This window comes from Haliotis cracherodii, unplaced genomic scaffold (assembly GCF_022045235.1).
Source record: "Haliotis cracherodii isolate W230 unplaced genomic scaffold, xgHalCrac1.p SCAF_8, whole genome shotgun sequence".
Lineage (NCBI taxonomy): Eukaryota > Metazoa > Mollusca > Gastropoda > Lepetellida > Haliotidae > Haliotis > Haliotis cracherodii.
The window spans coordinates 14,660,988-14,687,552 of NW_027266341.1; the positions used below are offsets into that span (position 1 = coordinate 14,660,988).

Here is a 26,565-nt window from a genome sequence, read left to right on the forward strand (position 1 = left end):
TAATCTGTAAATAATAATAATAACAACAACAACAACAACAATAATAACAACAACAACAACAACAACAATAACAACAACAATAACAACAACAACAACAACAATAACAACAACAATAATAACAACAACAACAATAATAATAACAACAACAACAACAACAATAACAACAACAACAACAATAATAACAACAACAACAATAATAATAACAACAATAACAACAACAACAACAACAACAACAACAACAATAATAACAACAACAACAATAACAACAACAACAACAACAACAACAACAATAATAATAACAACAATAATAATAACAACAACAACAACAACAATAACAACAACAACAACAACAATAATAACAACAACAACAACAACAATAATAACAACAACAACAATAATAACAACAACAACAACAATAATAACAACAACAATAACAACAACAACAACAATAATAAAAATAGTGTTTGATTGTAATATGAAATTATGAAATAAGCTCCTGAACCGACCTCTTGTTAGTCCCGGCCCTTTGGTACTAGAAATTAACAAAGCTAAATATAACATTCAGGATAGTGGCATGATATTGCTATGGTACAAAGCGCTAAGAGTCGTCCGATCGAGTCGAGAAACACACGTGGCCTCGTGTAAGTTAAATTTCAAAGGGGGTTCTGTCCAATACGGAAAATATCACCACCTTCACCTTTTGATGTTTCAAACCTCGCTAAAATTGTGCTATATGTAGCCCTGTCAATTTTGCTAAGTTTTTCTTCTGGTGGGACACCGGATTCATTTCATGCCAATAGTCAAGATTTCCTGTTTATCCTATTTGCTGTTACCTTTGCGTCGTCTGCCAACAGTGTGGTCATGTGACTTGCGAGTCTCTCACAACAAAAGATCGCATTGCAAAAGAGCACTTTTTTGTACCACTGCATGTGTACCTTTTTATGTAATTACAAGATCGAATCTCAAGTGAAACTGTCGCATTTTTCTGCTCAGTGCTACATTATAATAATGTCATCTAGATACATATAACGTATAAACCCGACTGAGGTTTCCGAAATACCACATCCGCAAGCAGGTCGACATAACACTCTGAATATCTGGGTCATTGCATCTGCGCATTGTGGTAACAATGAGACAGCGCACCTCTTCATTGTCTACAACAACAACGACCATGACGATGGCGACGAAGCGACTGTTTGAAGTTATGACGGAATTATAGGAAAGCTGATTCATAATCGAATGAAAGTAGGTCATGGGTTTCAGTCAAATGTATAATGTTCAAAGCCATATCGACAAGGTGTGTGCATTTCTTTGTGCATAGGTATGAATAATTTGCCAATAACGTTGCCAGTCGCTGTGAACTACAGAGAATTCTATAAGGTGTTTGTCTTAAAGCTGCAGCATGTCACACACATACAGCATAACATGTAGAATGTAACAGACCTGTATCAAATAGCGCATACAGAGACACACACATAACTAAACACACAGAGACACACACACATACACACAGAGGCACATCCACATACAGAGGCACACACAGAGACACACATACACACACAAATACACACAGAGTCATATACACATACACACAGAGAGACACACACATACATGCAGAATCACACACATACACATAAATACATACAGTGGCACACACACAAACACACAGAGAGGCACACATACACACACATATACACACAGAAGCACACACATACGCAGAGACACAGACATACACACACAGAGGCACACTCACATACACACATACACACATGTACACACACAGAGGCATACACATAGATATACATAGACATAGAGGCACACACACATACATACACACACATACACATACATATACAGACACACATACACATAGATGCACACACACATACAGACACACACATATACACATATACAGACACACACACCTCCATACGCCTACTCCCGCCCCCACCCTCGAATTTAAAAAAAATAATAAAATAATGTTAGCTCAATTCAACAGCTGGTAAGCGAGGTAGCCGTCACTGTCAGTGTAGCAGTGTAGAACGGACTGAATATCAACACCCACCTCTGTATCAGGTGGGACTCTGCGTTATCGCATGATAATATGCTTGTATATGGGAAACTGAAGGAGCCACGTGATAACACACTCGGGTGATATAACGTGTGTTTCAGTGCAGATTTAATGCAGTGCGACACTCACATCTGACGGGACAACATGGGACAGAAGTGCGCCGCACTGTGGGGCTTCATCGGGCTCGTGGTTCTGGCTGTCGGCATCATCACACCCACCATCTTCAACATCATCCTACGCCAGGAAATGAGAAAGGTATTGTCAATGACGACGGTCGCTTGCAACCACAACAAATCGAATGTGTGATAAATATAATGAAACTTCATGTATTTTTTACAATAAAACAACACTCTCTGTCTTTGAAGAAGGTTGAGTTGTGTGATAGGAATATATACAGCGTCATTAGTATAAACAGAATAATTCCTTATGATAATCATGTGTAGCGGTATGATAATCAATGTTATATATTTGGTTTGATTCGTCATTATGGTGCATTACAGTGCTTTATTATGTTATTTTCAAAAGATAAAATAACAAAAGATAATAACATAATGTCAACACCGATTTTCAGTGATCCATTCATTTTAATTTTCACCGCTAGTTTGCCTTTTACGCCCAATGGAATCTGTTTGGTCAGATAATCGAGACTGGTTATTCTCTGGCGTTGACGTTGTATATTTACTTATGTTAGGGGTCGGGGCTGGGAATTTTGATATTTTATCAGATGCATCTGTCCAAACAAAGCTTTTACATAAAACTAGGAGCCTAAATATATTTACATAAAAAAACTTTCAACAATGTATTTTTCAACAATGTATTTTTGTGGCTGGCAGTTTCTTTTTTTTCAACTGTCTGGAGCTTAATTATTTTTTTAAGCTTTTTCTGGGACAATTTTGTTTCTGTTTACAGAGTCAAATGCTTTCCTTTTATCTACAAATAAACAATAAAACCTAAAATACGTCTTTGGCAGATACTTTGAACTAAACACTGTAGAAAACTTGTAAAAAGAACTGTAACCAGTGTATATCTCCAATTCCCCATACATTCCTCTGAAGCAGTGCATATCTACAATTTCCCATACATTCTTCTGAAGCAGTGTATATCTACAATTCCCCATACATTCCTCTGAAGCAGTGTATATCTACAATTCCCCAAATATTCCTCTGAAGCAGTGCATATCTACAATTCCCCATACATTCCTCTGAAGCAGTGTATATCTACAATTCCCCATACATTCCTCCGAACCAGTGTATATCTACAATTCCCCATACATTCCCCTGAAGCAGTGTATATCTACAATTCCCCACCAGTGTGTATCCACTATCCCCATACATTCCTCTGGACCAGTGTATATATATATAGTTCCCCACCAGTGTATATCTACAATCCCCATACATTCCTCTGGATCAGTGTATATCTACAATTCCCCATACATTCCTCCGAACCAGTGTATATCTACAATTCCCCATACATTCCTCCGAACCAGTGTATATCTACAATTCCCCATACATTCCTCCGAACCAGTGTATATCTACAGTTGCCCACCAGTGTATATCTACAATCCCCATACATTCCTCCGAACCAGTGTATATCTACAGTTCCCCACCAGTGTATATCTACAATCTCCATACATTCCCCTGAAGCAGTGTATATCTATAGTTCCCCACCAGTGTAAAGCTACAATCCCCTTACATTCCTCTGGACCAGTGTATATCTACAATTCCCATACATTCCCCTGAACCAGTGTATATCTACAATTCCCATACATTCCCCTGAACCAGTGTATATCTACAGTTCCCCACCAGTGTATATCTACAATCTCCATACATTCCCCTGAAGCAGTGTATATCTACAGTTCCCCACCAGTGTATATCTACAGTTCCCCATACATTCCCCTGAAGCAGTGTATATCTACAATTCCCCACCAGTGTATCTACAATCCCCATACATTCCCCTGGACCAGTGTATATCTATAATTCCTCATACATTCCCCTGAAGCAGTGTATATCTACAGTTCCCCATACAGTACCCTGAAGCACCGTATATCTACAATTCCCCACCAGTGTATATCTACTATTCCCCACCAGTGTATATCTACAATTCCCCACCAGTGTATATCTACTATTCCCCACCAGTGTATATCTACAATTCCCCACCAGTGTATATCTACAATTCCCCACCAGTGTATATCTACAATTCCCCACCAGTGTATATCTACTATTCCCCACCATTGAATATCTACTATTCCTCACCAGTGAATATCTACAATTCCCCACCAGTGTATATCTACTATTCCCCACCAGTGTATATCTACAATTCCCCACCAGTGTATATCTACTATTCCCCACCAGTGTATATCTACAATTCCTCACCAGTGTATATCTACAATTCCCCACCAGTGTATATCTACAATTCCCCACCAGTGTATATCTACAATTCCCCACTAGTGTATATCTACTATTCCCCACCAGTGTATATCTACAATTCCCCACCAGTGTATATCTACAATTCCCCACTAGTGTATATCTACAATTCCCCACCAGTGTATATCTACAATTCCCCACCAGTGTATATCTACTATTCCCCACCAGTGAATATCTATAATTCCCCACCAGTGTATATCTACTATTCCCCACCAGTGTATATCTACAATTCCCCACCAGTGTATATCTACTATTCCCCACCAGTGAATATCTACAATTCTTCACCAGTGTATATCTACTATTCCCCACCAGTGTATATCTACAATTCCCCACCAGTGTATATCTACTATTCCCCACCAGTGAATATCTACAATTCCCCACCATTGTATATCTACTATTCCCCACCAGTGTATATCTACAATTCCTCACCAGTGTATATCTACAATTCCCCACCAGTGTATATCTACAATTCCCCATCAGTGTATATCTACAATTCCCCACTAGTGTATATCTACTATTCCCCACCAGTGTATATCTACAATTCCTCACCAGTGTATATCTACAATTCCCCACCAGTGTATATCTACAATTCCCCACCAGTGTATATCTACTATTCCCCACCAGTGAATATCTATAATTCCCCACCAGTGTATATCTACTATTCCCCACCAGTGTATATCTACAATTCCCCACCAGTGTATATCTACTATTCCCCACCAGTGAATATCTACAATTCTTCACCAGTGTATATCTACTATTCCCCACCAGTGTATATCTACAATTCCCCACCAGTGTATATCTACTATTCCCCACCAGTGAATATCTACAATTCCCCACCATTGTATATCTACTATTCCCCACCAGTGTATATCTACTATTCCCCACCAGTGTATATCTACAATTCCCCACCAGTGTATATCTACTATTCCCCACCAGTGTATATCTACTATTCCCCACCATTGTATATCTACAATTCCCCACCAGTGTATATCTACAATTCCCCACCAGTGTATATCTACAATTCCCCACCATTGTATATCTACAATTCCCCACCAGTGTATATCTACAATTCCCCATACATTCCTCTGAAGCAGTCTACAGTACTCACGGGGGATGACACCAGGTGACACAAACATGTATGTTTTGATGACGACTCATATGACATAGTGATGACAGCTACAGCGTGTGACCTACTGACTAGAACTAACAACACAGGTAGCGGACAAGCAAGTTAGGATCCAAAGCTATGATTCACACAATACGCATATAATACAAATGACGAGATAATGTAAAAATGCCTGAATTTCATCCATATTTTTTCTATCAAAACAAATATTTGTCTGCTTGTCCTACTCACTCCCTCACCCACTCACCCACCCACCAACCCACCCACTCACTCACTCACTCACTCACTCACTCACTCACTCACAATTAACTAAATGTTTTATGCTGTTAAAACTCCAAGGGTTAACGTTGCTGTTTGGAGTAAGTCCACAAGTCAGTTCCTGCTCGGTGTATCCCTGCTGGCTGAACTAGCCAGAACAGACATATTGATTCATGGGAAATCTGCATTGTGGTCGAGGCGCCCTGACCCCAGCTGCCCAAACACGTACACGCTGTACACATATGTTTCGGAGCTAGGTATTCAGAAAATATTGGCTATTTCTTTGGAAAGACATCTCTGATGAAAGTAGTGGCCATTTTGTAGACTGGGACCTTATATACCATTTACGTTCCGTTTTCGCATTCAAAACTGATTACGTCGTTTGTGTCAAGTAAATTGAATAAAACTTCTTTCAAAATACTTGTTAGTCGGATCCGTACAATGACATCATTGATTCGAACTTCAAAAGATCGACACCTTGGATGCTGATACTTCAAGGAGAATCCATCAATTAAGAGATGAACATAAACTGTGTTTTTAACGTAGAAATGGGGAACCTGCAGATTTAACCCGGTCAAATTGAATTTGGAACCAAACGCCGGACCACTGCAAGAGCCTTTCCTCTTCCCAAAAAACTTCTGAAATATTCATTCTCTCCCGCAGTGTTGGCTGGGAAAAGTGACGTTAATAACGTTTCCTTGGCAACAATCAAGATAGCGGGAAAGTTTGAGGATTTGTGTCTGTTTATGACAGGTTTGTTGGCAGACCTTTTGGTGTCCCCAACCTATGTTATCAGACATAAATAGCCTCGTGAGTCATGGGCTTCACAGAAGGCTGTTCACATGTATTCATTCAATCATAATATGCTCTATCAATATTTAATGCACGATCAGAAACCTATGATTGTGGGTTCGAATCCCGATTCACGCCAATTATGTTTCTAGGTTTGTCAGCACCATACCCGTGCTCGTGGGTTTCACCGAAGTGGTAAACGTCTGAGACCTGCATCACTTCGGGCTTTCCTCCCACATTAAGCTGACAAGCAGTGATATAACTGGAATACTGTTTAAAACGGCGTTAAACCCAACTCACACACTCACTACTTACACTACGAGGAGACTGAGTGGTCAGAATTGGTGACTTGCGTGGCATCGTACCCCAACGGCGTGGGACGATGCTCATTTTATCAACCACTGGTTTGTTTGGCACAGACAATGCTTATTTACATCCACTCAGTCCCATTAATGTAACACAGGTAAAGACTTCTAATATACGTCCCATATATGGTCAGATTGCATCATTATCAGTCTTCTCTGATGTATATGCCCGACACCCAAACAGTAAATGCCATGAATAATATGTTTAATGATGTGTTGAACCACTAGTTCCATGTCAATAATTACTAAGGGTTAAAGAATACCCCCCTGGTCCAGTGGATAAAGCGTCTGCCCGGAGAACGAAAAGCGTGGTTTGATTCCCGGTTGCGTCATACGAAAGGACGTTAAAAAATGGTACTTGTTGTTACACTGCCTGGCGCTCGGTATTAAGGGGATATAAAAAGGACTTGTCGGCTAGTGGTCAGTTTAAGTGTAATAATATTGAATGTGACATTAAACCCCATTTCATTTCACCTACTGTGGTCACTGTGTGCAAATGTTAATATGGCGATACTATACCCTGGATGATCGAGGATGATCTGATCATCAGCTGATAGTTCCCAGCAGTGCCATTTGAAACCCATTTCTGGTGTCCCCCGCCGTGATATTACTGGAATAAGCGGCGTAAAACAACCGTACTCACTCACTCCCAGCGGTGCCTGTCTGCCTGTATAACGTCGCAGTCACCGTTGCCTCGAACCATGCAACAGGGGCGGTCGGATAGCCTAGTGGTTAAAGCGTTCGCTCGTCACGCCGAAGACGCGGGTTCGAATCCCGACATGGGTACAATGTGTGAAGCCCATTTCTGGTATCCCCGCCGTGATATTGCTGGAATATTGCTAAAAGCGGCGTAAAACCAAACTCACTCACTCACTCACCATGCAACAGTGAAGCGATTATGGCATATCGTTTTAACGTTCCAAACCAACCAAGACAAGACGTCATGGTGATCCAAACCCAGTAAAATGCAGTTATCGTAAGAGGCGACTATGCTTGGGGTAAGAGGCGACTAACGGGATGGGGTGGTCAGGTTAAAGCATGCCACCGAATCCAAATTGCAAAGATCTGTTCTCTTGATATCAATCACTGGATTGCCTGGTCCAGGCTCGATTATTTTCTGACCGCCCTAATAGCTGGACTCTTGCTAAGTGCGGCGTTGAACAACAAAGAAATCTTATATGTTAATATCATTGTGTGGTGGATGATTTTCTGCGGTATTATTATACGCTTTAGTGGGTTGGTGTTATTACTTATGTTGCCATATGTGCCACATTGAACCAGACAGCTTGTTTGATATGTCGCAAGGGGATTTATACGGGTTACGCTCCAAACTCATTTTTCACGTTTGTGGTTTTGATTAATATGGCTTCGTGGTATCATATCACACAACAGGAAGTCAGCACTGTGCGATGTTGGGTTATGTCGTTACACAAGTGACAACCATAAAACGTTTTGATGATGACTGTCGCTATTTTGTAAAACATTTGATGAAATACGGACGATTGTGCAGTTACACTGAGATAGACTAAGCGAAAATGACCCCCAACCCTCGGAGTGAGCGGATGAACAAATGAATGAATGTTGTTTAGCGCCGCAGGCAATAATATCTCAGTTACCTCGCGGCAGTCTGTAGAGCAATCAAGTCTTGACCAGAGCAACCAGTGTTGAAAGCTTGATCAGCGATCTACGCCATCCTGGTACGATGACACATGATCAGCCTGAGATCACCAACGAGAATTACACATTTATTCCGTTTGCTCATTTTAAGGTAGACTAATTACAATAATTAAATTGCTGTGGCTCATCGTTTTCAATTCATGTTAATCTTTTTTATAACATTAAACCTAACTCCCTATTGAAACAATGCCCCTCAACACAACCCTAGTTTGCACATGACAGAGTACACAAGAGTCAGGTTTAACTTATCTGGGGAGTGTTTGACAAGCGTAGTCACAGCAACTGCAGTGTTATGACATAACGTCATCGGCATGAACAGGCAGGAACGTCGCGTTACGTAAATTGATAAATCTATAGCATCTGTCACATGGTTGTGTCAAGGTGACCCATTGTCTGCTTTATCAGGCTTTACACTCATTTCGATTCCATCTCAACACTGGATAAGACAATGCGCCAGAGCAGCTAAATAAACATCTTGTCAGGATTCAGACGCTGGTTATCTCGTGTTATGAGTGTGCTTAATGTTTCGATATAGGAGTGAGTATTAATTTATGCCGCTTTTGGCAATATTGCCTACGAGTGAGCTTCACACATTGTATCAATATGGAATCGAATTCGGGTCTTCGGCGTGACGAGCGAATGCCCTCTAAATGTATTTTTATCATGTGATGATCTCTAAATCAATACATATCTCTTTCATTCTTATTTTCACGTGTAGCATTATCACTTGAGGTAGTGTGTGACGCTATGTAGAACATGTTGTACACCCTATTTAGCAAATCACTACGTTCACTACGTAGCACATACACATGAGGGAATATGTAACATTACACTTGAGGTAATATGTAACACTACACGGCAGATCGTGTGTCCACTACGTAGCACATACACTTGAGGTATTATGTAACATTACACATGAGGTAATATGTAACACTATACAGCAGATCGTGTGTCCACCACATAGCACAAACACTTGAGGTATTATGTAACATCACACAGCAGATCGTGTGTCCACCACGTAGCACATACACTTGAGGTATTATGTAACATTACACATGAGGTAATATGTAACACTATACAGCAGATCGTGTGTTCACTACGTAGCACATACACTTGAGGTATTATGTAACACTACACATGAGGTAATATGTAACGCTATACAGCAGATCGTGTGTCCACTACGTGGCACATACACATGAGGTAATATGTAACACTATACAGGAGATCGTGTGTCCACTTCGTGGCACATACACATGAGGTAATATGTAACACTACACATGAGGTAATATGTAACACTACACAGGAGATCTTGAGTCCACTGTGTAGCACATACACATGAGGTAATATGTCACACTACGTAGCTCAATTTGTCCACGCTACGTTGTGCACATTGTGTCCACTGCACATACACTTGAGTTACCTCGGGGCATATACACTTAAACTACCGTTGGGCACATTTTGAATATCTGTACAAAGTATTGCCGGATGATTGCTGTCATTTAGCATTTTCTGGTTTTTATAATGCAACGGCGATGTGTACGTTAACAATTTATCTCCTAATCTGTTCATTTGACTGTACAAGAGGGTATTAAATAATTATAACATTATATTTGTTGTGTTGGTCTTCCAGATGCTGCCCTTGGAAGTGGGGTCCTATTCGTACGAGAAGTGGCGAGATTTGCCCGTACCGATGCAAATTCAGTTGTGGGTATTCGACGTTATCAACGCTGATGAAGTCATGGACCATGGCGTCAAACCTTATGTTGTTGAAAAGGGGCCATACACGTACAGGTAGGGATGAGTGTCGGTTCGGACGACAGATAAACATAGGTACCGACTGATAGACGACTGATAGACGCATATTGAACTGCTTGAAGTGACAGACTGTAGAGTGATCGCTACTCTTCACATGACGGTTCTATGTGGAAATGAAGGTAAAGTGATGTGAAATGGGGTTGAAGGTCGCGTCGATTATTGCACTTATATAGCGACGTGCATGCTCGTGCGTGTGAACTTGTCCGGACTGATGCCGATTTTATAGTGCTAACCCACTGAGATACCATGCCGCAGTTTAACATGAATATCCCACTCAGACACAGTATACTGTCTCCGAGCCGACCAGTCCTTGTTTTACCCCCTTAATGCCGAAAGCCAGACAGGGTAACAACAGTACCCTCTTTTCACGTCTTTTGGTATGACGCGGCCGGGGATCGAACTACGGACCTTCCGCTCTCCGGGCGGACGCACTACCATTAGACCACGGAGGCGGCCCTGTGGTAATGATAATGAAGACAGCTACAATTAAATTAGTGATACGGCAGATGTTGATATTTAACTGTATTTACTAACTTTTGCCACTGTGTACTTTTTCCAGTGGTTAATACGTTAAACTGTTGACGTTGCTTGTGACCATTTAAAGAAACACTGGTTTCCAGGACAACGACTGTCGTAAGTCTATGTTAAAAAGTATGGAAGTTACCTCCGTCTTTGCGTTACGACTGACGTAGGTCAGTGTTAACGTATGGGTGTTTCGACCGTCTTAGCGTTACGACTGCCGTAGGTCCATGTTGAAGTGTGTGCGTTACGACTGTCGTATGTGACATGCTAAAGCATGGGATTCATCTGAGCACCAAGATTGTATTTAGGGTCCGGACAATCTTCTCAATTGAGTGAGTTTCCCATGAAACCTGTTCAGAGAGGTATTACGCGAAATATATATTTCCATCCTACGCATGTTGCACCTATTCATTTGCCTGAATAAGGATTGTACGGAAATGAATGATCCTATGCCGACTATGTTTGAAGGCGCTTCAAGATCCCGGATCTATTGACAATAGGACAATCATGTACCTGTAACTCAACACTCGGTCTCACTGACATGAATGAGTATGCGAATGTTGCTTCATGCGACAGTCCATGCTCCAGCTATATCCTGGCGGCTTGTACATAATCGAGCCTGAGCCAGGTTAACCAGTGGCTGAAAGCTGGAGCATCGATACACGCCATCGGGGCACGATGACACTAGTTATGTCACGGGGCCTGGTAAACCCAGGTAAACTTTCGAGCAGCAATAAAGTGGTAGGGCCTTATTTTACCTGGGTCTCCGCGGACATTTAAGGGTGGAAATACTCTTTTAACAAACTTAATAATTTCGATTGAAGATTGCGTACTTCATCTTACAAATGTCCAGTATTGTCTGGACGGGAGTAAAGAACTAACGGAAGCTCCTCTCTGCTATGGTAAAACAGCGTTCCCTCGCCATATCATAGCGTTCTCGACATATCAAAGGGTCCTCTTGCTCAACTTAGAGCGTTCCTTCGCAATAATTGTGAACGATATGGCTCAGTGAGGGAACGCGGAGATAATTACAAGGACAACGCTATAGTGCTGCAAAGCAACGCAACGATTACTGCAAGGGAACGCGGAGTTTATTACAAGGAAAACGCTATAGTGCCGCGAAGCAACGCGACGATTACTGCAAGGGAACGCGGAGATTATTACAAGGACAACGCTATAGTACCGCGAAGCAACGCGACGGTTACACTATATATGTTTTACCATGGCAAAAAGGAGTTTCTTTGGGACCAGACAGTAGGGGGTTTGGGTATTCATTGGAGGATAATGACTCCGAAGTGACTGAAGACTGCGGCCTCACCTGGTCTAGTGTCGATGTGATTCAGATTAAAGAAGCAGAAAGAGAACATCACCTTCCACGCCAACTCCACCGTGACGTTTCGGCAGCTGTCGTGGTACTACTTCGACAGGGAGCTGTCAGTGGGGGACGAGAACGACACCTTCACCACCATCAACAACATCCTCCTGGTGAGCAACGTCGACACATTGTCGTCTTCCAAACACATGTTACTTGATTAGCACAGTGGATCCACGAACTATTGAACTCATGTGAGCTGGTCCAAGGGCGAGTACTATTGATATTACAATGAAGAAGGACATTTCTATTGTTGAAATAACATAGCATTTCATTCTATATTTACTTGAATTACACTTTATATTTAGACAATTAAGCACCTCAGATAAACATTCTAATGTAAAAAGGTTGTACAATTAGCAACATCTGCTGCCTGTGAATGACATATATTTAGTATTAACATGTATGTCTAAAGTGAATATGAAAGTCTTCGGATATATTTGGATGACAATCACTCTCTTATTCGTTCATTCATTCATTCGTTCGTTCGCCCATTCATTCACTTATTTATTCATTCATTTACTACAATGGAACGAAGTCGGTTAATGCAACAGCAGTGGTAACTAACGTCATGGTTAATCGTATAATAAACTGATCGAACGGAGCCACGCGAGTTGTTAAATGCACAGTACGAATATACATCATAATATCACAAAATTTCTTTTTGGTTTAACGCCACATTCAACAATATTCCAGCAATATCACGGCGGTCGGAACATAATTGAATCTAGAGCTGACATTACAGTGATTGATAATATGAGCAACAATTCACATAGTCAGATTACGAAGACACCCAATTAACCAAGTCACCGAGCTTGACCACCATCCATTACAGCCTCTTACGACCAGCATAGGTTTCTGGGCACCAATTCTAACCCGGAATCTCAACTAAAATATAATTTTGTGATTCATTATGAGAATTAAATGTTTGATGCTTAAACAAATGTCATGTTCACCAGGGTGCAGCATACATGACCCGGTTCGAGTACCCTGTCGTTAAAGAGATCACCAACCTTATACTGGAAGCCCTGGGGGGCAACCTGTACGAGAAGTACACAGTGTGGGATATGGTGTGGGGGTACGAGGACCCACTCTTGAAGATCATCAAAGACGACATCCTCGGCGCATTCAACCTCAGCTATACTCTTGATGACCATTTTGGCTTCTTTTACAAAGCAAGTATTTGATAGTGACCCCTCTGGCCTTATGACCCCTTATGACCCCTCTGGCCTTACGACCCCTCTGGCCTTACGACCGCTTATGACCCCTCTGGCCTTATGAAATATCTGATCTCCATACAAAATCTCAGGTCCCCCTCCAAAATATCTAATGGTCGGCCTGTTAACCTTTTTATTGTCCTGAACGATTTCTCTGTTTTCGTATTGCTGTCTACAGTTGTATATGTGTTAAAATAAGCAGTCTGTGAAGTTATTATTACTGACGTATTTATTTATAAGATTTCACTTCAATATGTTTTTTGCGCTTAAGAAGTTATAGACGTAAACCCCGATGGACACTGTTCATATCCTCAAAGTGTGCACACAGGATTCTACGTTTATAACTCCAGAAGCGTAAAATGATATTGAAGTCGATTTCAACATGTTCATTGTCCTGGGCGTGTTTCAGTGGAACGGGTCGGACGAGGGTCAGTTTACAGTCTACACCGGGGCGGAAGATCTGGCTAGGTTAAGCAAAGTCGATACATTTAACGGGTTAACGTGAGTAATATCTTTGTACATTATTACTTGCACTTTTACCACTTAATTTCTTCACAACGACGATTGTTGACCGTATAACAATGATAATCGCGATTTTATACTTTTTATAACATTCACAAAAAAACATTCTGATGCTTTTTAACAGTTCATGAATTAGTCTCCAAGCCTCACTGGCCAGGAGGGCTTGTACAAAAAAATGTTGCAAGCCGTTATCAGATTTAACTTGCCCTACTTTATGGCTACAGCCTACATATTTCTTTTTCACCCTAAGTGTATTCTGTGTGTTTTGAGAACATTACCCTAAACAACGGCGACGATGTTTGGCTGTTTGGTACTTTACGTTTATCTGACGTTTGTGGCGGTTCTAAGACTTTAACATGAATCGCTAATACCGCATGTACATGTATATCAGACATTATCTGTGTACAGCAAATACAGCTAGTGAGTGAGTTGGGTTTAACGCCGCTTTTAACAGTATTCCAGTCATATCACGGCGTGTCAGCTTAAGGTGGGAGGAAAGCCCGAAGTGATGCAGGTCTCAGATGTTTACCACTTCGGTGAAACCCACGAGCACGGGTATAGTGCTGACAAACCTAGAAACATAATCGGGACGAACCGGGATTCGAACCCACAATCATAGGTTTCTGGTGTGCCTAAGGGACGCAACTCTGCACAGCGAATCGCGGCGCCTTATACGACTGGGCCACCCGTGCCCCCGCAAATACAACTATTCCGCGTGGGTTTACGACATACTATATACATAATGAAAACAAAATGACAACTGACTTTGACATTAAATGATGGCTTAACTGACTTGATGATTAGTAGAAATATAATTGTATAGATTAGAATTTTCAACTAAACAGTCGTGCCATCTTTACAGAAATGTTACTAGCCCAGTTTTAAAGTCACTGTTATTTGGCTAGCGGGCAGGCAGCTATTTCGCACACTGCTTCTAATTGAGGTAACGATGGCTAACCGTTGTGCAGTATAACATAAGATGTAACGCTCTCCTTCAAGTGATTCTCAGGTAAAAGTCATTCAAAAATCAACTATCAGTCCAGTTGAACCTGATGTATTCTATTTTATTGAAGTAGTATTTATCAATATCTCCATGAACAGCTGAATCGGCGTTAAACAATAATTGCTCACTATCAGTGCACCTGTACCTAAATAATTTTGTTGCAGGAATGCGCCTTTCTGGAGCACACCATACGCCCGGATGTTAAATGGAACGGGTAAGTGTGGCATAAGATGTGCTGCCAGAATCTACGATCGGGGGATTCGAACCCCGATTCGCCATGATATTGTTTCTAGATTTGCCAACACCATGTCCATGCTCTTGGATTTAACCAAAGTGGTAAACGTCTAAGACCTGCATCCTTTTGGGCTTTCCTTCTTATTCGTGATATAAGTGAACTACTGTTCAAAGCGGCGTTAAGCCAAGTACCTCATTCATTCAATGTAAATATCGCGTTGCATGTCCTACCATAAATAAAGCAGCATCTATATTGCTGTGTTTACATGGGACATTTGGGTAGCCAGCGTTAGCGTTCGTTCGTCGCAGTAAAGGTCTTGGTTCGATTCCCCACATGGACATATTGCGTGGGACCTATTCTGTCTGTTGCCAGTCGTTATATTGCTGTAATATTGCATGGGACCTATTCTCTGTTCCCAGTCGTTATATTGCTGTAATATTGCATGAGACCTATTCTCTGTTCCCAGTCGTTATATTGCTGCAATATTGTGTGGGACCTATTTCTTTCTCTTCCCAGCAGTTATATTACTGTAATATTGCAGGGGACCTATTATTTCTGTTCCCAGTCGTTATATTGCTGTAATATTGCATGGGACCTATTCTCTGCTCCCAGTCGTTATATTGCTGTAATATTGCGAGAGACCTATTCTCTGTTCCCAGTCGTTATATTGCTGTAATATTGCATGGGACCTATTCTCTGTTCCCAGTCGTTTTATTGCTGTAATATTGCAGGGGACCTATTCTCTGTTCCCAGTCGTTTTGTTGCTGTAATATTGCATGGGACCTATTCTGTCTGTTCCCAGCAGTTATATTGCTGTAATATTGCATGGGACCTATTCTCTGTTCCCAGTCGTTAAATTGCTGTAATATTGCATGGGACCTATTCTCTGTTCCAAATCGTAATATTGCTGTAATATTGCATGAGACCTATTCTCTGTTCCCAGTCGTTTTATTGCTGTAATATTGCGTGGGACCTATTCTCTGTTCCCAGCAGTTATAGTACTGTAATATTGCATGGGACCTATTCTCTGTTCCCAGTCGTTATATTGCTGTTATATTGCATGGGACCTATTCTCTGTTCCCAGTCGTTTTATTGCTGTAATATTGCAGGGGACCTATTCTCTGTTCCCAGTCGTTTTGTTGCTGTAATATTGCATGGGACCTATTCTGTCTGTTCCCAGCGGTTATATTGCTGTAATATTGCATGGGACCTATTCTCTGTTCCCAGTCGTTAAATTGCTGTAATATTGCATGGGACCTATTCTCTGTTTCAAATCGTTATATTGCTGTAATTTTGCATGGGACCTATTCTCTGTTCCCAGTCGTTATATTGCTGCAATATTGCATGGGACCTATTCTCTGTTCCCAGTCGTTTTATTGCTGTAATATTGCATGGGACCTATTCTCTGTTCCCAGTCGTTATATTGCTGTAATATTGCATGGGACCTATTATTTCTGTTCCCAGTCGTTATATTGCTGTAATATTGCGTGGGACCTATTCTGTCTGTTCCCAGTCGTTATATTGCTGTAATATTGCATGGGACCACTTCTCTGTTCCCAGTCGTTATATTACTGTAATATCGCGTGGGACAAATTCTGTCTGTTCCTAGGCGTTATATTGCTGTAATATTGAGAATTTATAAACATGGTGTTAAATCATAATCACGTTTATCATTATTTCGCAGACGGAACTTTCTTCCCGCCTTTCCTTGACAAACACAAGCCTCTCTTCTTCTACTCTCCTAACGCATGCAGGTGGGTGTTACAGTGGTTACCTTCCTGACTCGTTATAACGCTAACATAGGCCATGTAAAACAGTAACCATTTGAATATATAAAACGAATGCTCGTCTGAACAGGGCGATTGATGCTGGCTAGGAATGATGTATGGACATTGGATAGGGATGGAGTATGACCCCCACAAGACGAACAACCTTAGGGATATCTTTTGGAAATGTTATTCAATTTAATGTGATAAATTTATCACTACTTTTCAAATATAAGCCACAAAACCCTTTCCGTAATCACATTGGGATTTCCTCCCAATAGGCTGACACGACTGTATATAACGTTTCAAGTGATCTTAAACCAAACTTACGAACGGAACAGATGTGTGTTATGAATGTAACCTAGATACACACATATACATACGCATATATTTACAAAAACTCCGTACATAATGATAATATATCTCCGAGAGTCAATTGAACATTCCGACTATATCATAGTGAAAAGGTGAGCCTACCCTGCCCCATCTGTTGCTCAGAGACAAACGCATGCAAAGGCAAGTCAATGCGCCTGCACCTGACAAAAATCCACAGGAACCTATTATGGCCCCAGTCAAAATGCAAAAATGCACCAGAAATCATTTTGTCATTGATGCGTCTAATTTGGTAATGTCATCCACATAAAAATGACATAAAACATTTTGATGACTGCCGGAAAGTTGAAGTCATCTCTCGTGTGTTTTTATCATTGAGAACTGAGATATAATGCCCTAGACAATCGATGATGGGTTCGAACTGTTTCAGGACATTGTACATGGACTTTGATCGAGAGAACATTGTGAAGGATATCGATACCTACAGGTACCTCCTCCCCGCCTCCATGTTGGAGAGCGGCAGCGTCAACCCCGACAACGTGGGCTTCTGCACCCCCAACGCCGACTACTGTATGCCCTCAGGGGTGCTCAACGTTAGCGGCTGTAGAGAGGGTAAGGGTTTGATGAAAATAGACATACGACGCCAGTAAGAGCGAAACACAATATTTAGTTCATATCGGAGTGAACTCATTTTAACGCCACTTTCAGTCATGTACAATGAACTGTTTTGTGCAGATATTTATGACTATGAAGAGGGCGTTGTAATCTTTTATATACACGGCGTGTCAGTCAGGCAGTGAGTTCAAATTTAACGTAGCATCGGCACTATTTCAGCCAATAGCGACGCACGGCGTGTCAGCTTAATGTGAGAGAAAGGAAAGTGACATAGGTCTTGGATATTTGTTTCTTTGGTAACAGAGACCCTCACATGTTTGGTACAGACAAATCAAATCAATCGGGGCGACCCGGGATGCGAACCAACGATTATAGGATCTCTCAAGCCTAATCAGCGAAACTCTTCATGAGGAATAGCGACGCCTTCCACGTTTGGACCTCTCGTACCCCATTTGGATGACATATTCTTTCTGTTTTATGGATTTTGTTGAAATCTTTTTTATCTACACACAGCATCATCAGCTGTCATGTCCTATCCTCATTTCCTTGGCGGTGACCCGGAAGTTATAAACGGGGTCAACGGCCTCCATCCTGATCCACAGCATCATGCATCTTTTCTGGATTTGGAACCGGTATGTTTTATACTGGATAACACTAATGTAAAACTGCTTTGCTTTGCTTTGCTTTGTAAATTGCATAGATTATTACCGAAATAGTACTGGTCTGTTTAAGTCCTTAATCGCATCTATTCTGACAAACCCCGATGTTTTCACTATACATACTAATAAGGTCGAATCGGGTATGTCGAACAACGTTTCTTGTCCCCTGGAGTTCGAGACAACGGGATTTGACAGTCTACTTGGTATTCATGTTTCTCCTTAAGTTTGTTTCATTTCTATTGTCTAGACGTCCGGGGTACCCATGGAGGTTGCAATGCGACTCCAGATAGGAGTGTTCGTTTCGAATTTTTCCAGTATAAGGTGAGTGGGGATTAATCTTTTAAAAAATATGAGTATTCCTTTATTAATACAATTTTATTTAACAATTAATACAAATAGGATATTTGTAATTCCTTGTGTGACTAAAACCATAGCGTCATTTGGACAGACTTAAGGTAGAATTAAGTGTAATTTCACTCAAAAAAGATATCAGTTATTTTTTCAGATGATCATCATGTCGTATCTCATCGCACATATACACACATACTACTACTATTAATTATACAACAACTACTTCTACCACACGAACGAATGAATGCTTTATTAAGTAAATAGGTCCCTTTTGACAGTGAAAGCACAAACGGTTTCAAAACGGCGTTCGCCACACGTACAGTGCTATAGTACAGTATATGGTGATGGGGATCAGTAATTTTAGATATCAGTTTTCTTTCTTCACATTTTAGAAAATACATTTCTCCAAGGCATTAACAGTTGTGTCACGAACAGAACTAAACAGTTGTTTCCATTTACTTTCTGATGGATACTGACAATACTATTTAGGTAAAGCGTGTTGCCTAAGATCATCATAAAATGGGCAAGCAAGACAAACATAATACTCTGATTCAACAACAGGGATTATACAAAGTAGACATAATCGTCACATCTTGGAATACGTAAATTTCTTTCTTGTGATATTATGAGATCATTACCTGAACATCGAAACTGTGCCACACTTAGTCTGCACGAAGGAATATTAACGACCGATAAATAACTTTTCAAGCCCTGTATTGATCTTAAGTGATCAATAAGAATTCAAACTAGTATATCAACTGATTGTCTACATCTATACATTTTAATTTAAATTCTGATAAAAACATCTCATCACATACCAGTACGACACACTGACAATTCCAAATATCACCATAACCATAGCCAAACAATAATTAACTCTATATGTCTAGCAATCCAAACCTTTCTCAGCAGGACGATACTGATATAAATAAACATGTTTTAAACAATTATTATCATTTTGAGACAACAGACGTAACCGATATTTAATTATTTTCACATTCTGACAACCTTCAGAGAAAATCTTCCCAACTCCCCGGGCCACAATATTAGGACCAGACCGCCTGATGTGTAAAGCAAGCTTATATAATGTATCATGAATATTCACAATATCTGATGAAGGATGAAAACCACAGATCTCGGATCCGTACAAGAGGAGCGGTAATACCTTTACGTCGAAGATCAAGACAACCTTTAATGGAAACTTATGAAAGTGAAAGATACAGTAAACTACGGTTATAACGAACTCAAGGGGACTACTATTTTTAGTTCGTTATAACCGTAGTTCGTTATAAGCATATATACAGCGTAAAAAGTTAGTGCGTTACATCCGTCAGTTCGTTATAAGCTTTTCGTTATAACCGTAGTTTACTGTACCTCTATTTTAATATAAGCACAACTTCCCATGCCTGCTGTGGTAAAAGTCTCTGACCCTGAGCTAGCAAGATTAACACCCAGATACTTGTATGTTGAGACAATATCAAGGACCTTTCCTTTTGACTTTTCATACTTCGTTAATCGACCAGCCTTTTGAAACACTACAACTTTAGTCTTATTCATATTAACCTGTAATCAACCTCTGGAGACCAATGACAGTGCTATCAAATAAAATAATGTCATCCGTAAATACGAGGATAAATAAATTTATCAAATCTACTACTACCATAATTACTACTTTGCTGACTTGGTTAATGCATGTCACCGTATCCCAATTGCGTGGTTCGATGCTCATTGTGTCAATCACTGGATTGTCTAATCCAGACTCGATTATTTACAGACCAAATAGCTTGAATATTGTTGAGTGCGGCGTAAAACAACTAACAAATAAACAAACAAACTACTATTACTGCAGTAACTTAATACATGTATTTGTACTTATAAGCGATTTCGACCACACGTACAAGTCAGTAATGGTAACATTACTTTTATTTTGCAGACAGCTGAAGCACACGACGACGTACTTTCACCCAATACTGTGGTTTAATGAGGTACGGGATACTTAGATTATCTAAATAAATGTAGGGTTGTTATACAAAACTACTCTGTCATCCTAAACGACACTGTTCAGCCACCAATCTTTTCCCATTATTCCTTTACATTGCACCATTGTTGTCAAATGTTGTTCTCACGTCACGAGAGGCACGTTTGACCGGTCGTCAGTCCCCTGGCAGAGTCGCTTCCCTTTGGCGTGTAAGGATCCTATGATAGTGGGTTCACTTGTCAGTTTGTTCTTTGATAGCACCATTTCTGCGCTATTTGGTTGTCATCAAATTCTTATAATTCTCAGACTTGCATCACTTCGGCATGAAGCAGCTACACCGTGATCTTCATGCAACTGAAATGCTGTTCTTATCGTAAAGAGTGAGTGAGTGAGTTGGGTTAACCGCCACTTTGAACAGTATTCAAGTTATATCGTGGCGTGTCAGCTTCATGGTGGGAGGAAAGCCCGAAGTGATGCAGGTCAGACGTTTACCACTTTGGTGAAACCCACGAGCATGGGTATGGTGCTGACGAACAGGCGAACGGGGATTCGAACTCACGGGTATCTGGCGTGCCCAAGGGCCGCAACTCTGCACAGTTAATTGTGATGCCTTAGACTATTCGGCCACCCGTGCCCCCTCATCGTAAAGATCACATGGTCTCCTGATACAAGATAACATGAATAAACTCGAAGGCATTTGGCCAAATATATCGAGCAATCCGTAGTTCGAGACAAGCGATACAGGACAATCGTGTCCATACGGATCTGACCCGTGAAGATCCTGGGTAGAATAGGTCTTCAGCAACCCGTGCTTGCCGTAAAAGGCGACTATGCTTGTCGTAAAAGGGTGGTCCGGCTCGCTGACTTGATTGATGCGTGTCATCGTATCCCAATTGCGTGGATGGATGCTCATGATATCAATCATTGGACTGTCATGTCCAGACTCGATTATTTACAGACCGCCGTCATATAGCTGGAATATTTCTGAGTGCGGCGTTAAACAACAAACCAACAATACGGATCTGCCATGACGATGAGGTTACATCGTCTGTAAGGGTATATGGAGTCAATGGTGTTCGGGTTAGCGAAGTTTCATTATAAACAGACCTGCAAATATTTTTCTCGGTTTGCTTCCAGAGCACTGTAATAACAGATGACCTGGCTGGTCAGCTGCGGACGGAGTTGGTCGAGGTTGTCCAGGCAGTGTCCGTGCTCCACTACCTGCTACCGTGTGTTGGGGCTGTGGTGGTCGTCATCGTCGTCTTTTATACACTGCGTAGACGTAAACGTCAGAAAAAGGTGAGGCACTCTAAGGTTGTTCTTTAAGGGACACTATATATTTCCATGGTGTGCTGACCATTTGAAGTCGGGAGGCACGGGTGGCCAAGTCGTATAAGGCGCCGCAATTGGCTGTGTAGGGCTGAGTCCCTTGGACACACAAGACACCTACGATTGTGAGTTCGAATCCCGTTTCGCTGCGGTTTATGTTTGAGGTTTGTCAGCACCATAAACGACTGAGACCTGCATCACTTCGGGCTTTCCTCCCACATTAAGCAGGCACGCCGTGATATGACATGGATGCTGTTAGAAACTCAACTCATTCACTCAACATTTGCAATCTGGGCCACACACTGTTACGAGTATCGTCTAAGGCGTAATAATTCACTGTGCAGAATTGCGTTCCTTGGACACTCCAGGTAACTGATCTTGGGTTCGATTCCCGGTTCAGCACCATACCCGTGCTGGTGGGTTTCCCCGAAGTGGTAAACGTCTGAGACCTGCATCACTTCGGGCTTTCCTCCCACATTAAGCTGACACGCCGTGATATAACTTGGATACTGTTAAAAGCGGCGTTAAACACAACTCACTCACTCACTCATCTAGCCTTTCCCCGCGGTTGGGGCTTCGGTAGCAGAGTCCCACTTTTGCGTTTTTACTCACTCACTATAAAACGATCACTAGAGTCAAGCTGGGACATTGATTTTTAGAATTGATAAACAACAAGACTGATATACAATATAGAAGCTGAGCCAGCAGACAAGAAAGTGTTTTTTAGGCTTCTTGAATCAAAATTGCTGAGACCGTTAGTTGACCCGCCTTCTTTCCGTTTTGAATCCTCCGTGGACCGATTTTGTTATTGTGAATATATTGATTCCATGCTGTTTTATCTTTGAGGCTTATACCTTCTTGAGCTTTAGCAGAAACATATATTGTGATCAAATGCTACGAAACAAAACATAATAGGGAATATGCATAATTGATTTGTTTTTTTCCGTTGTAGGCACTAATATGATAATATTCGTCTTTTAGCACAGCATGTTTTACGTTCTGTATTGTGATCACCAGTTCACTTTGGACAAGCCGTAACCTTGTTTACGGTTCATGTCAATAGATTGTCTGCCATGTCAGTGACACATTGCATGCTATATTTGATTAGGAGCAGATAAAACCCATCGGTAATTTCCTAAGATGTGTACAGTATTAGCCTTGATATCGGCTTTCACGTATATGGTAGAACTTCGGGGGGTGGGGGAAACAGTTAAGCTAGCATGTTGTTGGTAAGGTAGGTGCAAAAAGTAAAAAAGACGAAATTGGCTTTTATTCTTTTTGCAGAATACTGAAAACAGAGAAACGGAAACAGATTCAACGGAAAACGATCCCCTGTTGGTCACGTGACAATATCCTGGATGTCATACAACAATCTAATGGTATTATTCCCAACATCTCAGAACACGTCGCAAGAACACGTAGTACTACTACTGCCACTACAACAACTACTACTGTCACTACAACTACTACTACTGCCACTACAACTACTACTACTGTCACTGCTACTACTACTACTACTACTACTGCCACTACTACTACTACTACTGCCACCACTACTACTACTACTGCCACCACTACTACTACTACTACTACTACTGCCACTACTACTACTACCACTACTACTACTACCACTACTCCGATACCATTGCCAACTGGGCTTTCAACCCTAGTTGAAAGAAGTGGCTTTGCCACACACATTGGTACATTATTAAAGTGTGTCATAAAAATGTTGGCAGAAAGGTAGAACCCACCCACGTCATTTGTCGTTGACTATATGGTGAATCACGCGAGTACGCATAAGACAGACCAGTCATTATTATTTGGTTGTCGGGTTTTGTTTGTTTGTTGTTTAACGCCGCACTCAACAATAATCCATCTATATGACGGCGGTCTGTAAATAATCAAGTCTGGATTAGACAATCCAGTGATTGACATCATGAGCATCGACCGACGAATTCGGATACGATGACAGGTATCAACCAAGTCAGGGAGCCTGACCACCCGATCCCGTTAGGCGCTTCTTGCGACAAACATGGTCGGCTCTTAGGGCAAGCATGGACTGCTGAAGACCTATGCTACCCCGAATCTTCACGGGTGGGGTTCAGTGTTTGGGACAGGCACTTAAGGCCAGTTGTACAAGCTAGTGGACATGTCAGCAACAGCGACCCGGGGATTCAATCTCCTCAACGACCTGGACTTCTACCAGTGATGTACAAATTCCATTCTAACTTCTGTAAGTTTGTATTAAATGTGGGTAAACATGTCTCCAACAAAGCATATTCGGTATTAATGTTGAGTTTTATATATTGAACCGCAAAACAAACGTCACTATGGAGAGATATATGAGAAACCTTATTTGTCCAAACACTGTAAACATACTTTGAGAGATATTAAAAAGATGAAACTTGGCAAAACTGATCATCAAGGTTGAAATTAAAGTGTCAAATGTTCTTAAAGTGAAATACAACACTAGTCTCTGAGAAAATGCCATCACAAGTCAGTATCTCGTGTGTCCGCATTTTGCATTGATGACATGGAATGAATGAGGCGGTTGATGAAGGCTACAGGCACTTGAGCCCACACTCTGAGAAACGCCTGACGCAGTTCACCTGCAGTTGTCTGCCTTGGTCGGACGTCATTCAGCCGTCTTTGAATCTCGTCCCACAAGTACTTAATGGGATTTAAATCGGGACTGAGGGCAGGCCAATGCATGGTTCTGATGCCATTCTGCTGGAAGAAGTCTCTTGTTGCTCTCGCATTGTGGGCACGGGCTTTATCAAGCTGAATCTCGTGGTTGCGGCGACGTGCCAAATGAGGTATGGCGTGTGGTCTCAAGACTTGATCAATGTACCGAGCTGCTGTGTCACCATTGCCTCTCCCTGGACCGATGTTCTGGAAGACCACAGGGCCGACCCTCTGTGCAAGACCAATTCCACCCCACACCATGATACTCGGACCACCCCATGAGTCTCTCTCAACAACACAAGCATCCGAACAACGTTCCCCACGGCGTCGCCAGACTCTCTCTCTGCCATCTTCTGTTGAGATACAGTATTGGCTCTCGTAAAGTAAAGAGGACTCTTCTCCACTGCTGGTGGCACCAATGCTGGTGCTGTGTTGCCAACTGAAGACGGTCCCGGCGATGACTTGGAGTCAGAATGGGTCCTCGGTGTTGCCTGTGACAGTGGAGGTGTCTGCTCGTCAATGTCCGCACTAATGTGTCGCTGGAGTGTCCCCATGGTCAGTCGAGCAGTTTCCGCAGCAGTAACAAAGCGATCTTAAAGATGCTGTCGCACAATCTAACGATCCTGACGTCGGGTGGTGACCCTTGGTCTTCCACTACGTGGTCGGTCATCTGTAGTTGACCGTTGCTGGAGCCTGTATATGGTCCTTACGTGGACTTGAAATGCATTGGCAACTTGCCGGGCGGTTTGTCCAGCTTTGCAATCGTCCAAGGACTTGGTGTCGCTGATTTCCTGTCAATCTTTGCATGTGGTAGCAATTCAATAACGAATGAATGTTATCCGATCTTGGTGGATTTTTATAGGGCAAGAAATGGGGGAACGCATGTACATTTCAATTTGCACGAAACTCACGTGCATCGGGTTTCCACGGCCGTTGCCGTGATGCGTTTGGGCGATCGGTTTTATTGTCATCTGCTTTGTTTTTTGTATCATCAAATTTCATTTTTCCGGACAAGGTAATGTTAAATTTTAGAAACTTTGATAAAAATTAGCTAAATATTTAAATGACAACTTTTCATGCAATGCTACTTGAGGTGACGTTTCTTTTGCGGTTTAGTATATTAACGTATATGATATTGGTGTAAACTACATGTGTATTCCATATGCCCGACGCTATGTACCCCCAAAAAATGTTATATTCTCCTGAAAAAAATTGATTCTGCTGGGAGATGTACCGTGCATCACATGTAAAGTCATTAGTAAACATGCACGGTTTCGGTAGTGTGTGGTTTTGCCAGGGTGTTGGGTATATTTCACAATATTATTAGGATGTTCAAACAGGCTTGTAGATTGTAAGAAGCAATGTATACTCTTCATACAAAAGAAACGCAAAGCCAAATTTGTGTGAGGTATGAAAATACATTTAACCGTACTAAGTATTGAGCCAAAATG

At 41.5% G+C, this 26,565-nt stretch overlaps 1 protein-coding gene across 2 annotated transcripts; it reads left to right on the forward strand.

The window, feature by feature from the left end:
• The first annotated feature begins 1,129 nt into the window (after positions 1–1,129).
• LOC139450040 (scavenger receptor class B member 1-like) lies at positions 1,130–25,785 on the forward strand. 2 transcript variants are annotated; one of them, XM_071231671.1, is made up of 14 exons: positions 1,130–1,245; positions 2,173–2,326; positions 10,343–10,503; positions 12,393–12,534; positions 13,381–13,596; positions 14,048–14,139; positions 15,328–15,377; positions 17,083–17,152; positions 17,928–18,109; positions 18,626–18,744; positions 19,019–19,092; positions 21,056–21,107; positions 22,238–22,399; positions 23,714–25,785. In XM_071231671.1, exons 2-14 carry the CDS (start codon positions 2,216–2,218, stop codon positions 23,774–23,776), a joined length of 1,494 nt encoding a protein of 497 aa, XP_071087772.1. In that variant the 5' UTR covers positions 1,130–1,245; positions 2,173–2,215; the 3' UTR covers positions 23,777–25,785. The 2 variants fall into 2 exon arrangements, with proteins under 2 accessions (XP_071087772.1, XP_071087773.1); XM_071231672.1 differs by having other exon boundaries at positions 2,178–2,326.
• The last annotated feature ends 780 nt before the right edge of the window (positions 25,786–26,565 follow it).

Coding starts and splice junctions, on each gene's coding strand:
- LOC139450040 (XM_071231671.1), top strand. CDS start 2,216: ATGGGACAGAAGTGCGCCGCACTGTGGGGCTTCATCGGGCTCGTGGTT. Junction 10,504..12,392: donor AAGGGGCCATACACGTACAG/GTAGGGATGAGT, acceptor GATGTGATTCAG/ATTAAAGAAGCAGAAAGAGA. Junction 19,093..21,055: donor TCGAATTTTTCCAGTATAAG/GTGAGTGGGGAT, acceptor TTTATTTTGCAG/ACAGCTGAAGCACACGACGA.